General features: G+C 37.5%; 2 protein-coding genes across 2 annotated transcripts; one reads left to right on the forward strand and one right to left on the reverse strand.

Annotated features, from left to right (window-relative positions):
* The first annotated feature begins 2227 nt into the window (after window positions 1-2227).
* On the forward strand, window positions 2228-7440 carry LOC130731086 (uncharacterized). Its single transcript, XM_057583275.1, has 7 exons — window positions 2228-2654; window positions 2772-2955; window positions 3119-3369; window positions 3802-3916; window positions 5108-5200; window positions 5487-5630; window positions 6764-7440. The coding sequence occupies exons 1-7, from the start codon at window positions 2305-2307 to the stop codon at window positions 6878-6880; spliced, it is 1254 nt and encodes a 417-aa protein (XP_057439258.1). The 5' UTR covers window positions 2228-2304; the 3' UTR covers window positions 6881-7440.
* A 2752-nt stretch (window positions 7441-10192) lies between these two features.
* Window positions 10193-13323, reverse strand: LOC130731076 (phospho-2-dehydro-3-deoxyheptonate aldolase 1, chloroplastic-like). The gene is made up of 5 exons (XM_057583265.1): window positions 12674-13323; window positions 11573-11850; window positions 11185-11461; window positions 10853-11098; window positions 10193-10722 (listed from the first exon to the last, which is right to left on the reverse strand). The coding sequence occupies exons 1-5, from the start codon at window positions 13193-13195 to the stop codon at window positions 10456-10458; spliced, it is 1590 nt and encodes a 529-aa protein (XP_057439248.1). The 5' UTR covers window positions 13196-13323; the 3' UTR covers window positions 10193-10455.
* Window positions 13324-14775: the final 1452 nt, after the last annotated feature.

The following is a 14775-nucleotide window of genomic DNA, read 5'->3' on the forward strand; positions in this document are numbered from 1 at the left end:
CGCCACCTCGTGCACGGTGCGCCTCTGCGCGGCGCAACCTCCTTCTTACGCGACGCGGTGGGAAACCGTGCCTCTGCTCTAGCTCCTCGTTGCGCCGTCGGCGACGTAACTCCATCAAGTTCCGTTAGATGACTAGAGTTTAACCGAAAATCCAAAAATCGAAGTAAAATTGCACATAAAATTAGATTTCTCTCAACCAAATCACAATCCACGTAGTCCGGGAATCGAAATCTACTGATCCCCACAGACGGCGCTAAATGTTCTATCCAAGAACATAGAGATGAGGTACGGTACCTAGAGTGAAAGGATCGTGATGTGAGAATCTAGAGAGAGTAAGAGCATAGCCGCTTAGAGAGAAAACAACTGAATTTCAATCTTCTTATTTATCAAATGAGCTAAAAGTCTTTTACATTTTGTAACCGTCGCCTATTTATAGATTTGGGGAATGGGCTTGGCGCCCCTATCTTCTCTTAATGGGCCAGTTGGACCTCCCGGGAGAAGGCTCAATTTCCTGGCTTGCACGTCGCCCTGGGCTGGCGCGCCTAGGCAAGGGACCCTAGGGTCTCGCCCAGTCCAGTTACTTTAGCTTATAATGAAAATCTATGATGATAGATGAGAGGAGATAAAAAAAAAGTGATTTTAATTAGAGTAGTCAAACATGAATCAACTTATGCTTTTCTCAAAATCTCTTAAAAAAAATTATAGTTAAAAATCAATATTTTTTAATCTAAACAAACGCACTTAAAATAGCTTAAATAGATAATTAGGTTTCTGCTTTTTCAATAGCATACTGAAACAACTTAAACAATATATAAGTGATTATTTTAAAGAAATAAGTGATTATTTCATGAAGTAAGCAATAACAAACAGTTTCTATGCAAAATGTTCAATTGAGTTCAATTTGTTTTCCTCAATCAAATATTAAACATACATGGTTATATATGTAATTAAAATCATGGTTCTGTTATATTAACTTGGAGTTACCAAACAAAACACACAGAACATTATTGTCCTGTTCCATCCTGTTCTGTCCCGTTTTGTTCTGTTTCGTTCCGTCACCAAACACTACTTTAGTGTTGGTGGAAGGGGAACAAAACGATGAGACAAAGAAACACAGTGGTGAGGAAACCACAAGTATCTGCAAGTGTAAGGACGATGGGTGAGGATGGGAAAGGCAAATCGATTTGTAGAACCAACACCTGAACCGCCGTCAATGGAGGAGGAGAGGCGATTAAGAGTCTACGACGTCATCGATGAGGCATGTTGGACGGAAAGATGAGCAATGAAGGAGAAGACATGGTTGGAGGCTGGCGACGCAAGAGAGGAAAAGCAGTAGAGTGGTGAAATGATTTTGTGAGCTAAAACTAAATTTGTGTTAGTGATATATCTAGTAGAAAAAGTACAAAGGCAGGTATATTATTTTTTAAAATTAATACTCGGGCCGGGTGACCCTAAGGTCAACCCTAACCCGACCCTACCCGACTCCGGGTAAGTAGGTGGACAATCGGTTTGAGTCCCTTTTTGAGTTTCGGGTCAGGTCCAACCCGACCATAAACGTTCAGGTCAGGCCGGGTCATCGGGTCGGATAGGGTCCTGAACACCCCTACGGTCTTGGACCAAAGAAAACACGATCTTCTTGGAACGACCAAACCTAATAGGCAAACCAAGGTACCTTGAGTGAGATTCCACTGTCTTAACACCCATCCTTTGCTGGATCGAAATTCTGACATTTTCAGCCACGTTTCGACTGAAGGAGATCTTAGATATCTCAAAGCTAACGAACTGACCGGAAGCTCTTTGGTAAGCCAAGAGAAGAGATGAAATAGAATCAGCATCATGAAAAGTATTATAGGTTGTTTGGTGTGATAGAAATATGAGAAGTATACCTCTCAATCTTTTATGTTGGTCCTTTCTCTAAGATGCTCATTCTTTCTCTTCTATCTCTCTTATCTTTCTATCACACCAAACAACCTATAATACTTCTCATATCTTTTTCCCTAGTCATCTTTTATCTTTTCTACTTATCTTCTTTATGTCTCTCTTATCTCTCTTTTTTTTTGCTAAACAAAACGTTACAAAACACATACCAACATAAAAGCGAAAGGTAGCTAAGTAGAGTCCAATCTAGATATACTGGGCCCATTAACTCCTTCCCCTCCCAAATAAACATGTTTCAAAAATTTGACCAAAAAAATAAAACACACATGTTTCAAAAAGAACACCAACATTCTCACCAAAATAAAATAAACGAACACCAACATTCAAAACAACCACAAGGACGCGGCGAGAAAGTGAAACACTTCCATGGCACCACACGATCTCCGCCGCCCGTTCAAGCGACCGGCGATCTCCGACCAAGAGAGGCGCAGGCAGCACTCTCTCCTCCGCCAGGCACAGAATCGCCTCGACGCTCAGCGCCACGCTCGCTTCCTTGCCTCCACCGTCTTCTCCCTCTCATCCCAAACCCCCGATTCCTCCGAAATCGAACTCGACCTCGTACCCGAACCCGAAAACCAACCAGAGCCTTCACACAAAGAACTCGACGTCCTCGAAGCCTCGAAGCTGAAGGGCTCAGAAGCTCGCAAATGGTTCTCCAAACAGCTCATGCACCCTGAATGGATGATCGATATCCCTGACTCGCTCTCACCTAACTGGTTCGCTCTCTTACCCTCAATTCAATTCACTCCTTCACACACAACGTTCTTACCCACTTCACTTCACTTCACTTCACTTCACTCAAATTTCAACATTTTTTTGGTTTGCATTTTCAGGTTCGTGTTTGCAAGGCCTTCTGGGAAACGCTGTTTTGTTGTTTCCTGCAATGGAACAACGATAAGCCGGTTGAGGAACGGTTCGGTGCTGCACCGTTTCCCTTCCGCGTTACCAAGCGGCGCAAGGAAGAAGGACTCCGGTTCTTCTCAGTCTTACTCTATACTAGACTGCATCTTTCACGAGGTTTGGTTTCCCACTACTTCTGATTCAATGTCGTGTGTTTTATTAGAACCCGGTTTTACTAGAGCTTATCTACTAGAAAATGCACAAATAAGCTCCAATACTCCGATAAGTGCGTTTTGGTTTGCATCCAAAGATAATGTTGGTGTTTTGTTTGGTGTTGCAGTTGGATCAAACTTACTATGTTATTGACATGGTTTGCTGGCGTGACTACTCACTTTACGATTGCACTGCGGAGTTCAGGTTCTTTTGGTTGAACTCCAAGGTTGCCGAGAGTGGTGCTTGTGACCCTCCTTCGCATTATCACAAGTATAGGTTCAGTTTGGTTCCCGTCTATAGTTGTGACAGGGATGGTCTTTATGCGGCTTATACCGCGCCTGTGCCTTATGTCAAAGACGGTCTTCTCTTTTATAACAAGTAATGACTCTTTTCTTTCATTCCAGGATCTCTTAATGCTAGCCATTTTGCCTGCCATTTTTTGTTGTTTTGCACTTTTTTTTTAAAAATTATAAGTAGCCTTTGGTTTGAAACCAAAGAGGATATAGCAGAACATATGGATGGTGTAATATTCATATTAAGAAAAGGGTATATTTTGGTTCAACTAGACAGGATAAAACCAAAGAGAAAAAAACTAAATAGATTAGATTGTTTCGCTATGTTTTGTTTGTATGCCAGATGCTATCATCATCTTGATATTTCAGGAAGAATGTGTAATAAGCAGATAATGTGAAGCCTTGGTCTTTATATTCCATCTTCCTTTTATGTCTAATGAAGCTTTCAGACATTTAATTTGGTTGCTGTTTGCACTTGTTAGGCTCTTTTGGATTTGATATCATTTTTATTTTTTAGGCATGCACACTACCAAGCAGGAATAACGCCTTTAGTATTAGTTTGGAAGGATGAGAACTGCAGTCAATATGTTATGGACACGGACAGTAAAGGACAGGTTCCGAACCAGCAGCAGGTGTTCTCCCTTGCTTCCCTTGCATCTTCTCATTACTTGGCTTTCCATGCATTTTCTTTACTGCATTGATATTCCAATCATTTGCTTTTTGGATTTCTAGCCCATGTGATTGGATAGTGGATTTATGGACCATTGATACCCGTTGTAAGGCACTCTATGGGTTAATTTTTTTCTTGCTTGATATTCATTGCAATGGTCTATTCTCTTGAAGCACACAACTCCTAAGGCAATACCAATGCAAACATATGCTTGCCCTGATATAGTTTTGCTTCCTACAGAGATACCGTGTTTGAACATGTGTCCCTGTAAACACTTATTTTGGAGATATCTTATTTGTTAAACTAGATCCTGTAACTACAGAACTAGGAGAGAGAACCTCACCCTCATATGTCATATCAGACTCTGGCTGTCTTCTAATTTTCGGTTGTTTAAAGTGGCATCTTTTCCCTCTTCCCTTCATTTTAGAATGGAAAGTTATACATTATGAACATGTAGTGCTAAGCATCTGGATATTATCCCACTTTTAACTAAGTGGCACTGAAGCTCTGCAGTAAATTTGTAACGGAAATAGTTTGATGAAAATTAACAAATTCATTATTAAAGGAAAGGCCTTAAAAATAAAAAAAGGGCATAGTTACATTCATTATTATAACTATAATAATTTATGTTTGATATCATTTACAAGTTTTCAGAGGTATAGACGGAGAAATGTCTGGTGTGCTGATGTTGCATGTAGTTTGGTTAAATAGGAGATGATGCTAGATTATATGATTGTTTGTGAATTTGGATTAGCATAACTTGGGGAGGCAGCTTCCCCTGATATTCTTTTTAAAGATTATTTCCTAAGAAAGTTGTTTTCAGACATGCTAGATTCTCAAGGCACAGCTTTTAATAGTATAATATAGGTCACATAGTTAATGAAACATTGCACTTCTATTTGGGAATGGTTTGTGGTAAGTATTTTTTTAGAAACCATGTAAAACTTGAGGCTGAGCCTTGGTGCAATGGTAAGAATGTTAGACCACATACAAATGACCATCCCCAAATCCCCCTTTCAATGGAGAATGCATTGTGGACTTGTGTGCCCTTTAGGCCTTTATAGATATGAAAGTTATTACAACTTTAAAGAGGTCTAATGTCTCCAAATCCACTCATTTTTCTTAAATATGTTTTTCTGGCTTTCCAAACCAGGTGGTTTTGGAGCTTCAAGAAGATGGAAAACTGACCACCTCTGATGATCCTCCAGTGGTATTCGGCTGTTTAGATGGAAGCTTTACACAGCAGGTTTGTTCGAAAGGGATTTTTATATAATAGTAAATTGGTATTCGATGCTTAATGTAGTTATGAGGCTTAAGTTCAAAAAAAAAGTTATGAGGCTTGTCCACTTAGAACTTTACATGCACTGAACTAATACAGATGGTTTACTGAAAAGTGACAATTCTCGATGGGGTAATATGGAAAACTCTGACATGAAATGTAGCAATTAATAAGTTTGTGTCTTAGGCATCAGACTCATTTTGCTATTTATCTTTTACAAAGTAATTCTATTGTAACTTTCTTGAATTTGCAGTCAGAATTGCTCTCAGGATGTCTACTACGGTTTGCAATTGGAGAGGCAGGATTGGTTCTAGTGGATGGGAAGCTTGAGAAAGCTGACCTAAATTATCTTGGCAAGGTCAATCGAGCTCGCGCCTCAGCTGATAGTTTCTCTAAGGTTGTGGGCAAGTATTGTAGTAAACCTTCTAAAACTATCTGCAACCTCTTGTTTTGTTTAAAGATTAACATTTTACTCTGGATGAATAGCAATTCAAAATGGAAAGTTTAACAATGTTGATGTAAATCATTTTAAGGCAATATAAATGACTAAACTAACAGTTTGGTTCTCCAAAGATTCACTTGACGTTAATAAAATGATTTTAACATAAATTGGATCTTCTGAAGATTTAAATTAACATCAGAATGATCCTGATTTTGATGTACGTCAGCTTAGCTTGATGACTGGTGTTTCTTTATGCTGCTTTTAATATATAGAAGGTTTATTTGATGTCAAAATCTCTGAAGGACCAGATTGATATGGTTAGTTTGACTGGGATTAGGTGGACTATTTGACTGTTAGGGCAAAGTCATATTCATTTTAATAATTAGTAATTATTGATTAGTGATGACTGTTGCTGCAGGGTTTTGGGTTTTGGTATTTTGAGAAAAAATTTCGATTAAGGTTTCAGATAAGTTTCTAATCTTTATACCATTAAAATGGATGGGCACTTTCCTTAATAAAGATCAATTAACATGTATCTTAGTTTTAGATGCTTTGTGGTTATATTTGGTTTACCCTCTTTCTTCTGCTTTCATCATTATCACTTATAATTGTAATATTTCACAAGTGCCTTGTGATTTTTTCATTAATATTTTACATTTTTCAACCTGTTGGCACTACTTTGTCATGATTCTTTTACATTATGGGTTATGAAAACTGCTTCATAATGGTAATTCGTGAGAAGTCTTGTTAAGCTTTCTCATTTATCTACAAGAGAAAAGTATCATTTTCCTGAGAAATTTTCCTTATTGTTTCCTTGTGCCTTTTGGTTATATCCATATGAAACTGACACCAACACTGCAAATGCTTCAGGGGTTGAATGGGTTGCTGGAGATAGTAGGAGAATTTTGTTATTGAATGTTTGTGCTGTTTCTATTCTGATTTACTGTTGTCTAAAGAAACCTTAATTATCAATTGTCATCATTAATTTGTCAAATGCAGTACATCAGAGGTTCACGATCACTAGTTTGATCATTAATCTTTGTTTTCAGTGGTTTTATTGTAATCAAGCTGCAAATTTGCACTTGCAGGTTATGTTCCAATATAGCGTTCGACACTCCCCCCTCAGAATTGACGACCTGTTGGGATCTGTCAGCTCTCCAGTCGATGAAGAAAGCAAACCTTGCGATATTGAGATGGATGGTTGATAAGGAATACAACACTTCGGAATTCAAATGCCAGTCTCTATGCCCTGTGTCTGTGTGAAATGTTGGAAATTTTCACCTTAATTTTTGGTTGACTATGATGCTATGTCCCTGAAGGCTTCTGAAAGTCATATCAAGGGTTCTCAAAATTGCTGGCTACCAGTCTACCTCAAGTGTTGAGATACTCAGACAGACGGATTAGTCGGAGTAGGAGGTGAGCATATGCGTGTTGTCCATCTTGTGCCTGGTTTATTTGATGCTGGTAGCTTGATAGAGTTTACAATTGCCAGCAATAATGTATTGCAGAGTGTAGCCATCTTGTGCCTGGGTTATTTGATGCTGGTAGCTTGATAGAGTTTACAATTGCCAGCAATAATGTATTGCAGAGTGTAGCATAATGATTGAATTCATCTCATATCCGAAGTTATCGGCCAGGTTTCCATTATTTTTCACTACTAAGCAATGGTAACTTGTATTTTTAAGAATTCTTTGGAATATTTCTAACTTGTAATGTTCAATTATATTTTAAATTTGTTGTTCCAATATAAGTGATCTTTCAGTGATTGGATGAATAATAATAGGCTAAAAAGCATTTTTGGCCCCTGATGTTTCAAGTTTGTGCAAATTCTGCCTCTACTCTATTTTTGTCGACGTTTCTACCCCTCATGTTTTCAAACAGTGCACCGTCTACCCCTCCGTTAGTCAGGCTTTCTCAAGAGAGGTTCCTGAGTGGATTGAAGATATGAGGATGAGTATATGAAGTTGATGACGATCAAGGAAATGATATAAATTAAATTTGCTTGATGTGTATATCAATTATGTATGTAACTGAACTGGTGGAATGCATGTTTTGTTACTTACAGGTCTTGAGTTTGAATCTCCTGTGCCCTCTTTTTCCAATTTCACTTGTAATTTCCACATGGTAGGTCTAAAAAATATTTTAAAAAAAGCCAAATCAGCTCATTCCATTAGTTTTTTAACTTCTGACTGACATAGGGGTAGATGGTGCACTGTTTGAAAACATGAGGGGTAGAAACATCGACAAAAATAGAGTAGGGGCAAAATTTGCACAAACTTAAAACATCAGGGGCCAAAAGTGTTTTTTAGCCATAATAATATTGTATTGACTTCACAATAACTAAAGCTAACTTATGAAACATGTATGTCTTCATTCTAATCAAGAAAATTGTTTTAATGTTTAATGACCGTTGATGGGAAAGATTGACTACGTTATTTTTGTCACATTTAGTCATTGATTTTAAAAGAAAAAGGTTTTTGGATATCTTCATCCAACTTTCTGTAAGTGATGCATTAGTTATATAATTGAGGTTGTTTCTAAAGAACAGCAGAAGCTAATTCTAAAAACTAATATTTGCAGAAGATAATAAATTAGAGTTATGTTGCATTGTAAATGATAATTTTCTTCTTAAAAGTATATACTTGGTTTCACGTTACTCATTTACATATCTAATGTGTTTTTTCATCATGAGAAGACGTTTGGATCTCTCATCAATAGAATTGTGTTGAGGCCAAAGTTAGAAGATCCAACTTTTGAGTTGAGCTGAGATTGTTTTTAACTCTTCCTACAAGGTATTCTTCTCTTGCACTTTAATTTCCATAACGTCTTCACATTATAACACCTCTCTCTAAATACAATGAGAGAACAAATTACACTCTTGAAATAGGAGAACATCCACTAGAAACACCTGACAGGAGAAACACTCCTTTCCTTTGTCTCTGTTCTTCTCTTTAAAATGGAACTCAAGCTAACCTCAAGCTTGAATTGCTTGATGCAAAAACGGATTCAAGGTTGTATGTTTATAGAGAGAGCTCCAAGACCTAAATAATTGCTCTTTTTCATTTCAGTGAACCACTCATTTGTCACGAAAAATGTAACTTTAAACTTTAATAATTGATGCAAGTGACACACAACCTGCAGTGAATAATTATGGTCTTGTACCACTTGCAGTGCTAGTGGCAAACAATTGTAGCAATTGAAGTTTATCTTTCTTTGAGATTGTTGATGTTATTTGTCACCAAAATGGATTCACTCATCCGAAGAGTAAAAAGTCTTCTCTTCAAGAAAATTCTGTTGTGGGGTGACTTGACCTCAAGTAGTTGGACACATGTATCCCTTATCTCCTTTGAACTCTTCTTTTCTACCACGTTGAACAGAATTGAACCTGCCATTGTAAGGTTCAAGTGGCAGCATTGTCGTCCATCTCTTTCCACTTTTCATCAGTTACGCCATGTCTACCTTCAATTGGTGCTTAGCTATTGTCCATCCTCAGGATTACCTTTATCTTCAATTTTCTCAAGGAGAAATTGCTCCTGTTGAACTTCTCCATCTCAAATTGTGCTGCTTTTTCACCGAACCGGTTGACATAATTTCATTGTGAATAACAAAATGTACATGAGCAATATTTCTATATTTTTACCACACTAGAATAAATCTATCATACGTTGACAATCACTGTAATATTTTACTATCACATATGTTAACAGTAATTGTACATCGCAACATGAATAAGGACCGACACCAACAACTCTAATACCCCTATTCGGTACCAAAGTAGTAGGATAATATCACACAACTGAATAATAAGAGACGAGAGTGTGTGAAATGACACACAATAGTTTACAAGGATAATCATCAACAAATAATGAGAAGCCTCATGCACTAATGGAAAATGATTTTCATTAAGTAGAAGAAATTACAACAACTCTCTCATAATACAAGGAAAAAACAAATTATACACTCTCTTATAATAGGAGAACATCCACTATGAGAACCTGATTACTTTCTTTTCTCTTTAAATTTCTTCTCTCTAAAATGGAACTCAAGCTTGAGTTGCTTGATGCAAAAACTAATTCAAGGTGCTCTATTTATAGGGAGAGCTCCAACACCTAAATGATTGCACTTGTTCATTTCGGTGAATCCTTCATTTGTCACAAAAAAGTGACTTTAATAATTGGTGCGAGTGGCATGGAACTTGCCGTGAATAATTGTGGTCTTGTATTACTTGCATTTGTAGTGGCAAATAATTTACCCACTTTCGGTGCTGACAAATAAAGACGAAGAACTCAGAGTTTGAGTGATTGGGAAATGAGAAGAAAAGTCACATTAAGGGTCAGATTTGAGAGGATGAGTTACAGTTAGGTTCAAATTTGAGAGAATAAAGTAAGAATTGCGAGTTAAGACTCATGATCGAGACTAGGATTGGTCAACTTAGGGAGGGTTTTGAAAAAAAAAACAATTATATGAATCATATTAGAAAAATGACTACCCAACTTAAGGCCACAAGAGTTGTTCAGTTATCATGTAATTAAAACAATCCTTATTTTAGATAAATAAAGTACTTGATCAGCCAACTCATAAATAATGTAATTTAGTTGGGTACACATGTATGATGTAATTTAAATTGCTCCAATTGACAAGGATACTAGAACCCTTCTAAATTTGAGGGTTTATTATACTACTACACACAGTATATCTGTATTAGCCAAACATTCCATGTCCACCTATAAATTCAAAGGGAACTACAGCAAATCCATTTTGATGCCATATCAAAGCCATTTCACAGTCCTAGAGAGGAAAGGGACTGCTCTGATCCGATCCTTCTCTTTCTGAGCCGTTCAGCGATGATGAAAGCAAGCTCAAGAGATTGTGAAGCATTGAGCCTTGGGTCACAGTGTGTGTGGTAACGTGAGCTCAGATCATCAAATGTGACCGTCCTCGACCCTCCAATGCACTCAGTCACATTCTGACCCGTCATCTCTAGATGAACTCCACCTGGGTGGCTTCCTTCTTGCTCGTGCACGTCGAAGAATGCTTTCACTTCATTCTGTGATGCAATTAAGTAGTATAATCAAACACAAATCAGCTTATATTTTTATTTTAAAATCTAAAAATATAAATTCTTTTTTGAAACAGTTAAAAGTTTTTTTCTTTTAATCTCAAAGAAGAAGCGCTACCATAATGGAATCGAAGGGGCGAGTTTTGAGTCCACAAGGAGCCTTGATAGTGTTTCCATGCATAGGATCGCTGACCCATGTCACAATTTGCCCCGCTCTGCGCACAGCCCTGATCAGATTTGGAAGCTTCACCCTCATATTTTCAGCTCCCATCCTCGTGATGATAGTAATTCTCCCTGCTTTGTTTTTGGGATTCAATATCTCAATGAGTCTCACAAGCTCATTTGGGTCCATCTTATCACTCACCTGCAAATACCAATTCGATTAAACTTAATTACTTATACTAAATTTTAAATGATCAATTGGTTTTAGATGAATGATATTGTTCAAACCTTAATTCCTAGGGGATTAGCAACTCCTCTTAGAAACTCAACATGGGCACCATCTAGCTGCCTGGTTCGTTCCCCAACCCAAACCATGTGAGCAGAACAGTCATAGTAGAGGCCAGAAGTTGAGTCCAACCTAGTGAGTGATTGTTCATATGGCAACAGCAAACACTCATGTGAAGTCCAGAAATCAGTTGTTTTCATTATAGGATGGTCCACAGTGAGTCCAGCAGCACCCATGAACCCGAGGGCCTCGTCAACTCGGTGAGCAAGCTCTATGTACCTGCCATGCCAACAACAGATTTAATTTACTAACATAATCAGAATCAATTCTGAAATTCAGAAGCTATTTTTTCCCATAATTGATTTTGCCTTCAAAATCAATTGTACATACCTGTCTCCCTGCTCGCGGTGCTGAGTGAAGTCTAAATTCCATTGGGTGACCCTTTGCATGGCGGCGTACCCTCCGGTCGCGAAAGATCTGAGAAGATTGAGAGTAGCTGCGGATTGACAATAAGCTCTGATCATCCTTTCTGGGTCAGGAATCCTCTCCTTCTCTTCAAATGCGTCTCCATTGATGTTGTCTCCCCTGTAACTTGGCAGCTTCACTCCCTCCCTCTCCTCGAAATTGTCTGATCTTGGTTTGGCAAATTGACCCGCCATTCTTCCCACCTATACAACAACTTACATTATTTATTAGTTGGCCTCAATCACATTGTTTCTGAATTTCTTTCCTGCCAAGAAATTTATAGGTTCAACTTGTGTTGAGTAGATATTTTCACCCCAGATTTTTACATTTCTTAGCTTCATTTGTACCTTTTTCTTACTCCTTCATTCAAATTTGTATTTTCCACAAGTACTCTCCAATCGTATAGAAAAATTGAAAGATAATAGAGGAAAAATAACAAAAAAGCTATCATTCACACCTAATTTTTTCTCATGAACAAGCACAGTTGGTGTAATGTTGTTTTATTTTTTCAAAATAGCAAATATATTTTTAATGAATAAAATAAAATAAGAAATCCGTTTAAAATACACATGTCATGCGATTGTGTATGAAAATTTGTAGTGTCAAACAACAATATCATTTTTTTCCACTTTTATTTTATATTTATCTTTCTCATTTATATCACTTATCACATTTTATACTTTTTATCTATTTAAAATATTTTATTATATTGAATTTGAATTGAAGAAGTTTAAATATTTCTTTCTCTTCCCCCGCCCCCCTAAAACACTTACTTAATTTGACTACTACAATTAAGTTGGACATTTTCTTTTTCTTTACACCAATCATGCATTAGTTACATTCCTAAAGTAGTCTCCTATCCCAGAAGTGGGATGGATAAACTAACGAGTAGATGAATAAAGAAAACAATAAATAAACAAATTAGTAATGAGAATTGAAGACTTTTAAACTTATAGAGACTTAAACCGAAGGGTAGGTAGAAAAGCATAGGTAATTGAAAGAAGGGGAATTGAAAAATGGACCTACCTTGATGACAGGCATTTGACCACCAAACATCATGACAACACCCATCTGGAGAATAACCCTGAAGGTATCACGAATGTTGGTGGCATTGAACTCCTTAAAGCTCTCAGCACAATCTCCACCTTGCAGAAGGAAAGCCTTTCCAAGTGCAGCATCCCCCAGTCGCTCCTCCAGGTTCCTTGCCTCTCCGGCGAACACGATCGGAGGGAAAGCTTCAAGCGTCTTCAGCACCGTGTCCAGGCTCTCTTGGCTAGGATACTCTGGCAGCTGAAGCGCCTTCTTCGATTTCCAGCTCTCAACTGTCCATTTCGCCGCCTCACGGGTGGTGGTTGTCGCGGTGGCTGGTTGTTGTTTCTTGGTGGAGACAGCAGAGTTGTCGACGGCTGAAATGGGCCTGGTCTTGGGCATGAGCCCGGGCTTGCCAGGAAAGGAGCATTGGCTGAGGTTGTTGGAGGAATAGAGAAGGGAATTGGTAGGGAGCAAGGACTTGGTCGGAATGAGAGAGTTTGAAGTGGGCACCGCCATTATGTTCAGTTAACCGGATTTGGTGAGAGAATTAAGAAGAGAAAGTAAGTGAAAATTAGATAGTAGAAGCGCGAATGAATTAAAACTCGAAAGGAAAAGATACGATGTTGTTTAGGTGGTTGAATGAGAGATCACGGGCTTTATAAGAGGGAGATGGGGTTTGTTAAGTTGAGCCCGTGCGTGAATGTGGTTGTTGGGGAAGGTTGTTTTCGTCAATTCGGAAAGAGGAATGGGAATTTATTACTAGTAGTTGTTGGGGGAAGGAGTCAAAGTTTGGTTGCTTGATTTGTTAATGTGTTCTTGTTTCACCAACTAATCGCACTTACTTGACTGGATGGCCTTCTCACGGGGTGGCTCCACTTGGGTTCAACTTTTGTGTTTTGTGTTATTCAAATTTAAATCTCATCTGAAGAAATGTGCATGGCATTATCGTGTTTTGTGTTGTCTGATTTCGAGAATTATTATATTCCGGAGGGACTAATTTAAAGGCGCCTTTAATATAAATGAAGAGAACCAACATATAAGGACAACATAGAGGTAGTTACTCCAATAATTATTTGTCCACACCTCATTTAGAGGTGAAAAGAGGTGGATGAAGAAAGAGATAGAAAGAAAAGAAAAAGTAAGAGAGAGAAAGTCTAAGATGTGATAGATAATAAGAGGAGAGAGATATAAATAAAAATAGGTGGAAATGAAGTATATAAATAAGAAGGTGTGTATATATCATTACTCGTAGTTACTCACTCCTACATTAGTACTAACGTATGTTTTGGATTATATTATTAATGTTTTAAAACTCGACTCGGTCATCGACTCGACTGAGGTACTGAGTCAATGAGTCATTGGTCGGACCAGTAAGTCACTGGTTCGATTGCTTGATTCGGTGTATTTTATAAAATTATAAAAATTAATAATATTAGCTAAAACTAATTAATAACTTCATTCTCTAAATAAATCATTATTACCATGATACAAATACCTAATTAAATAGCCAACAAGAAAGGTTTTACTACCACAAAATATTACAAATAAGTTAAAAATATCATAAGAAAACATAGGTTCTAGTTCTACACTTTAATCATAATAAAAAGTGCAAAATAACTTATTTTAAATTATTGTTAAATATGATATATATTATGTAAGACCCAAGTTTTTAAGTTTTGGATAAGTGAATAAAATACAAGAGTTTATTGGATGGAATAAATTTATGAAGGAGAAGGTTCAGGAAAAGTCCAAGGATTGTATCAAAACCGATAAAAGTTATAGCACGACTAACATTCGCCTAATCTTAGGTCGAAGACCCTAGTGAATAGTTAATTTAGACTTTAGGACACGATGGAAACTAATTCCAAAAATCTTCAGAGAAATATTAGAATTTCTCTTATTCGTCTATAAACAAGTATTTCGACGCGAAACCCTGGAACGTACGAACGTTAAATTCCAATCCTCGGAGGTTTGCCGAAACTAAAACCCTGATAGTTCAAGAAAACCTAAAATGAACGGTTGATGAAGACTTTTTCTATTCGGAGCTTCAAACGAAGATTCCACACGCGTACACCCATTTCTCTTCATGTTTTCAA

This window comes from Lotus japonicus, chromosome 1, assembly GCF_012489685.1.
Source record: "Lotus japonicus ecotype B-129 chromosome 1, LjGifu_v1.2".
Lineage (NCBI taxonomy): Eukaryota > Viridiplantae > Streptophyta > Magnoliopsida > Fabales > Fabaceae > Lotus > Lotus japonicus.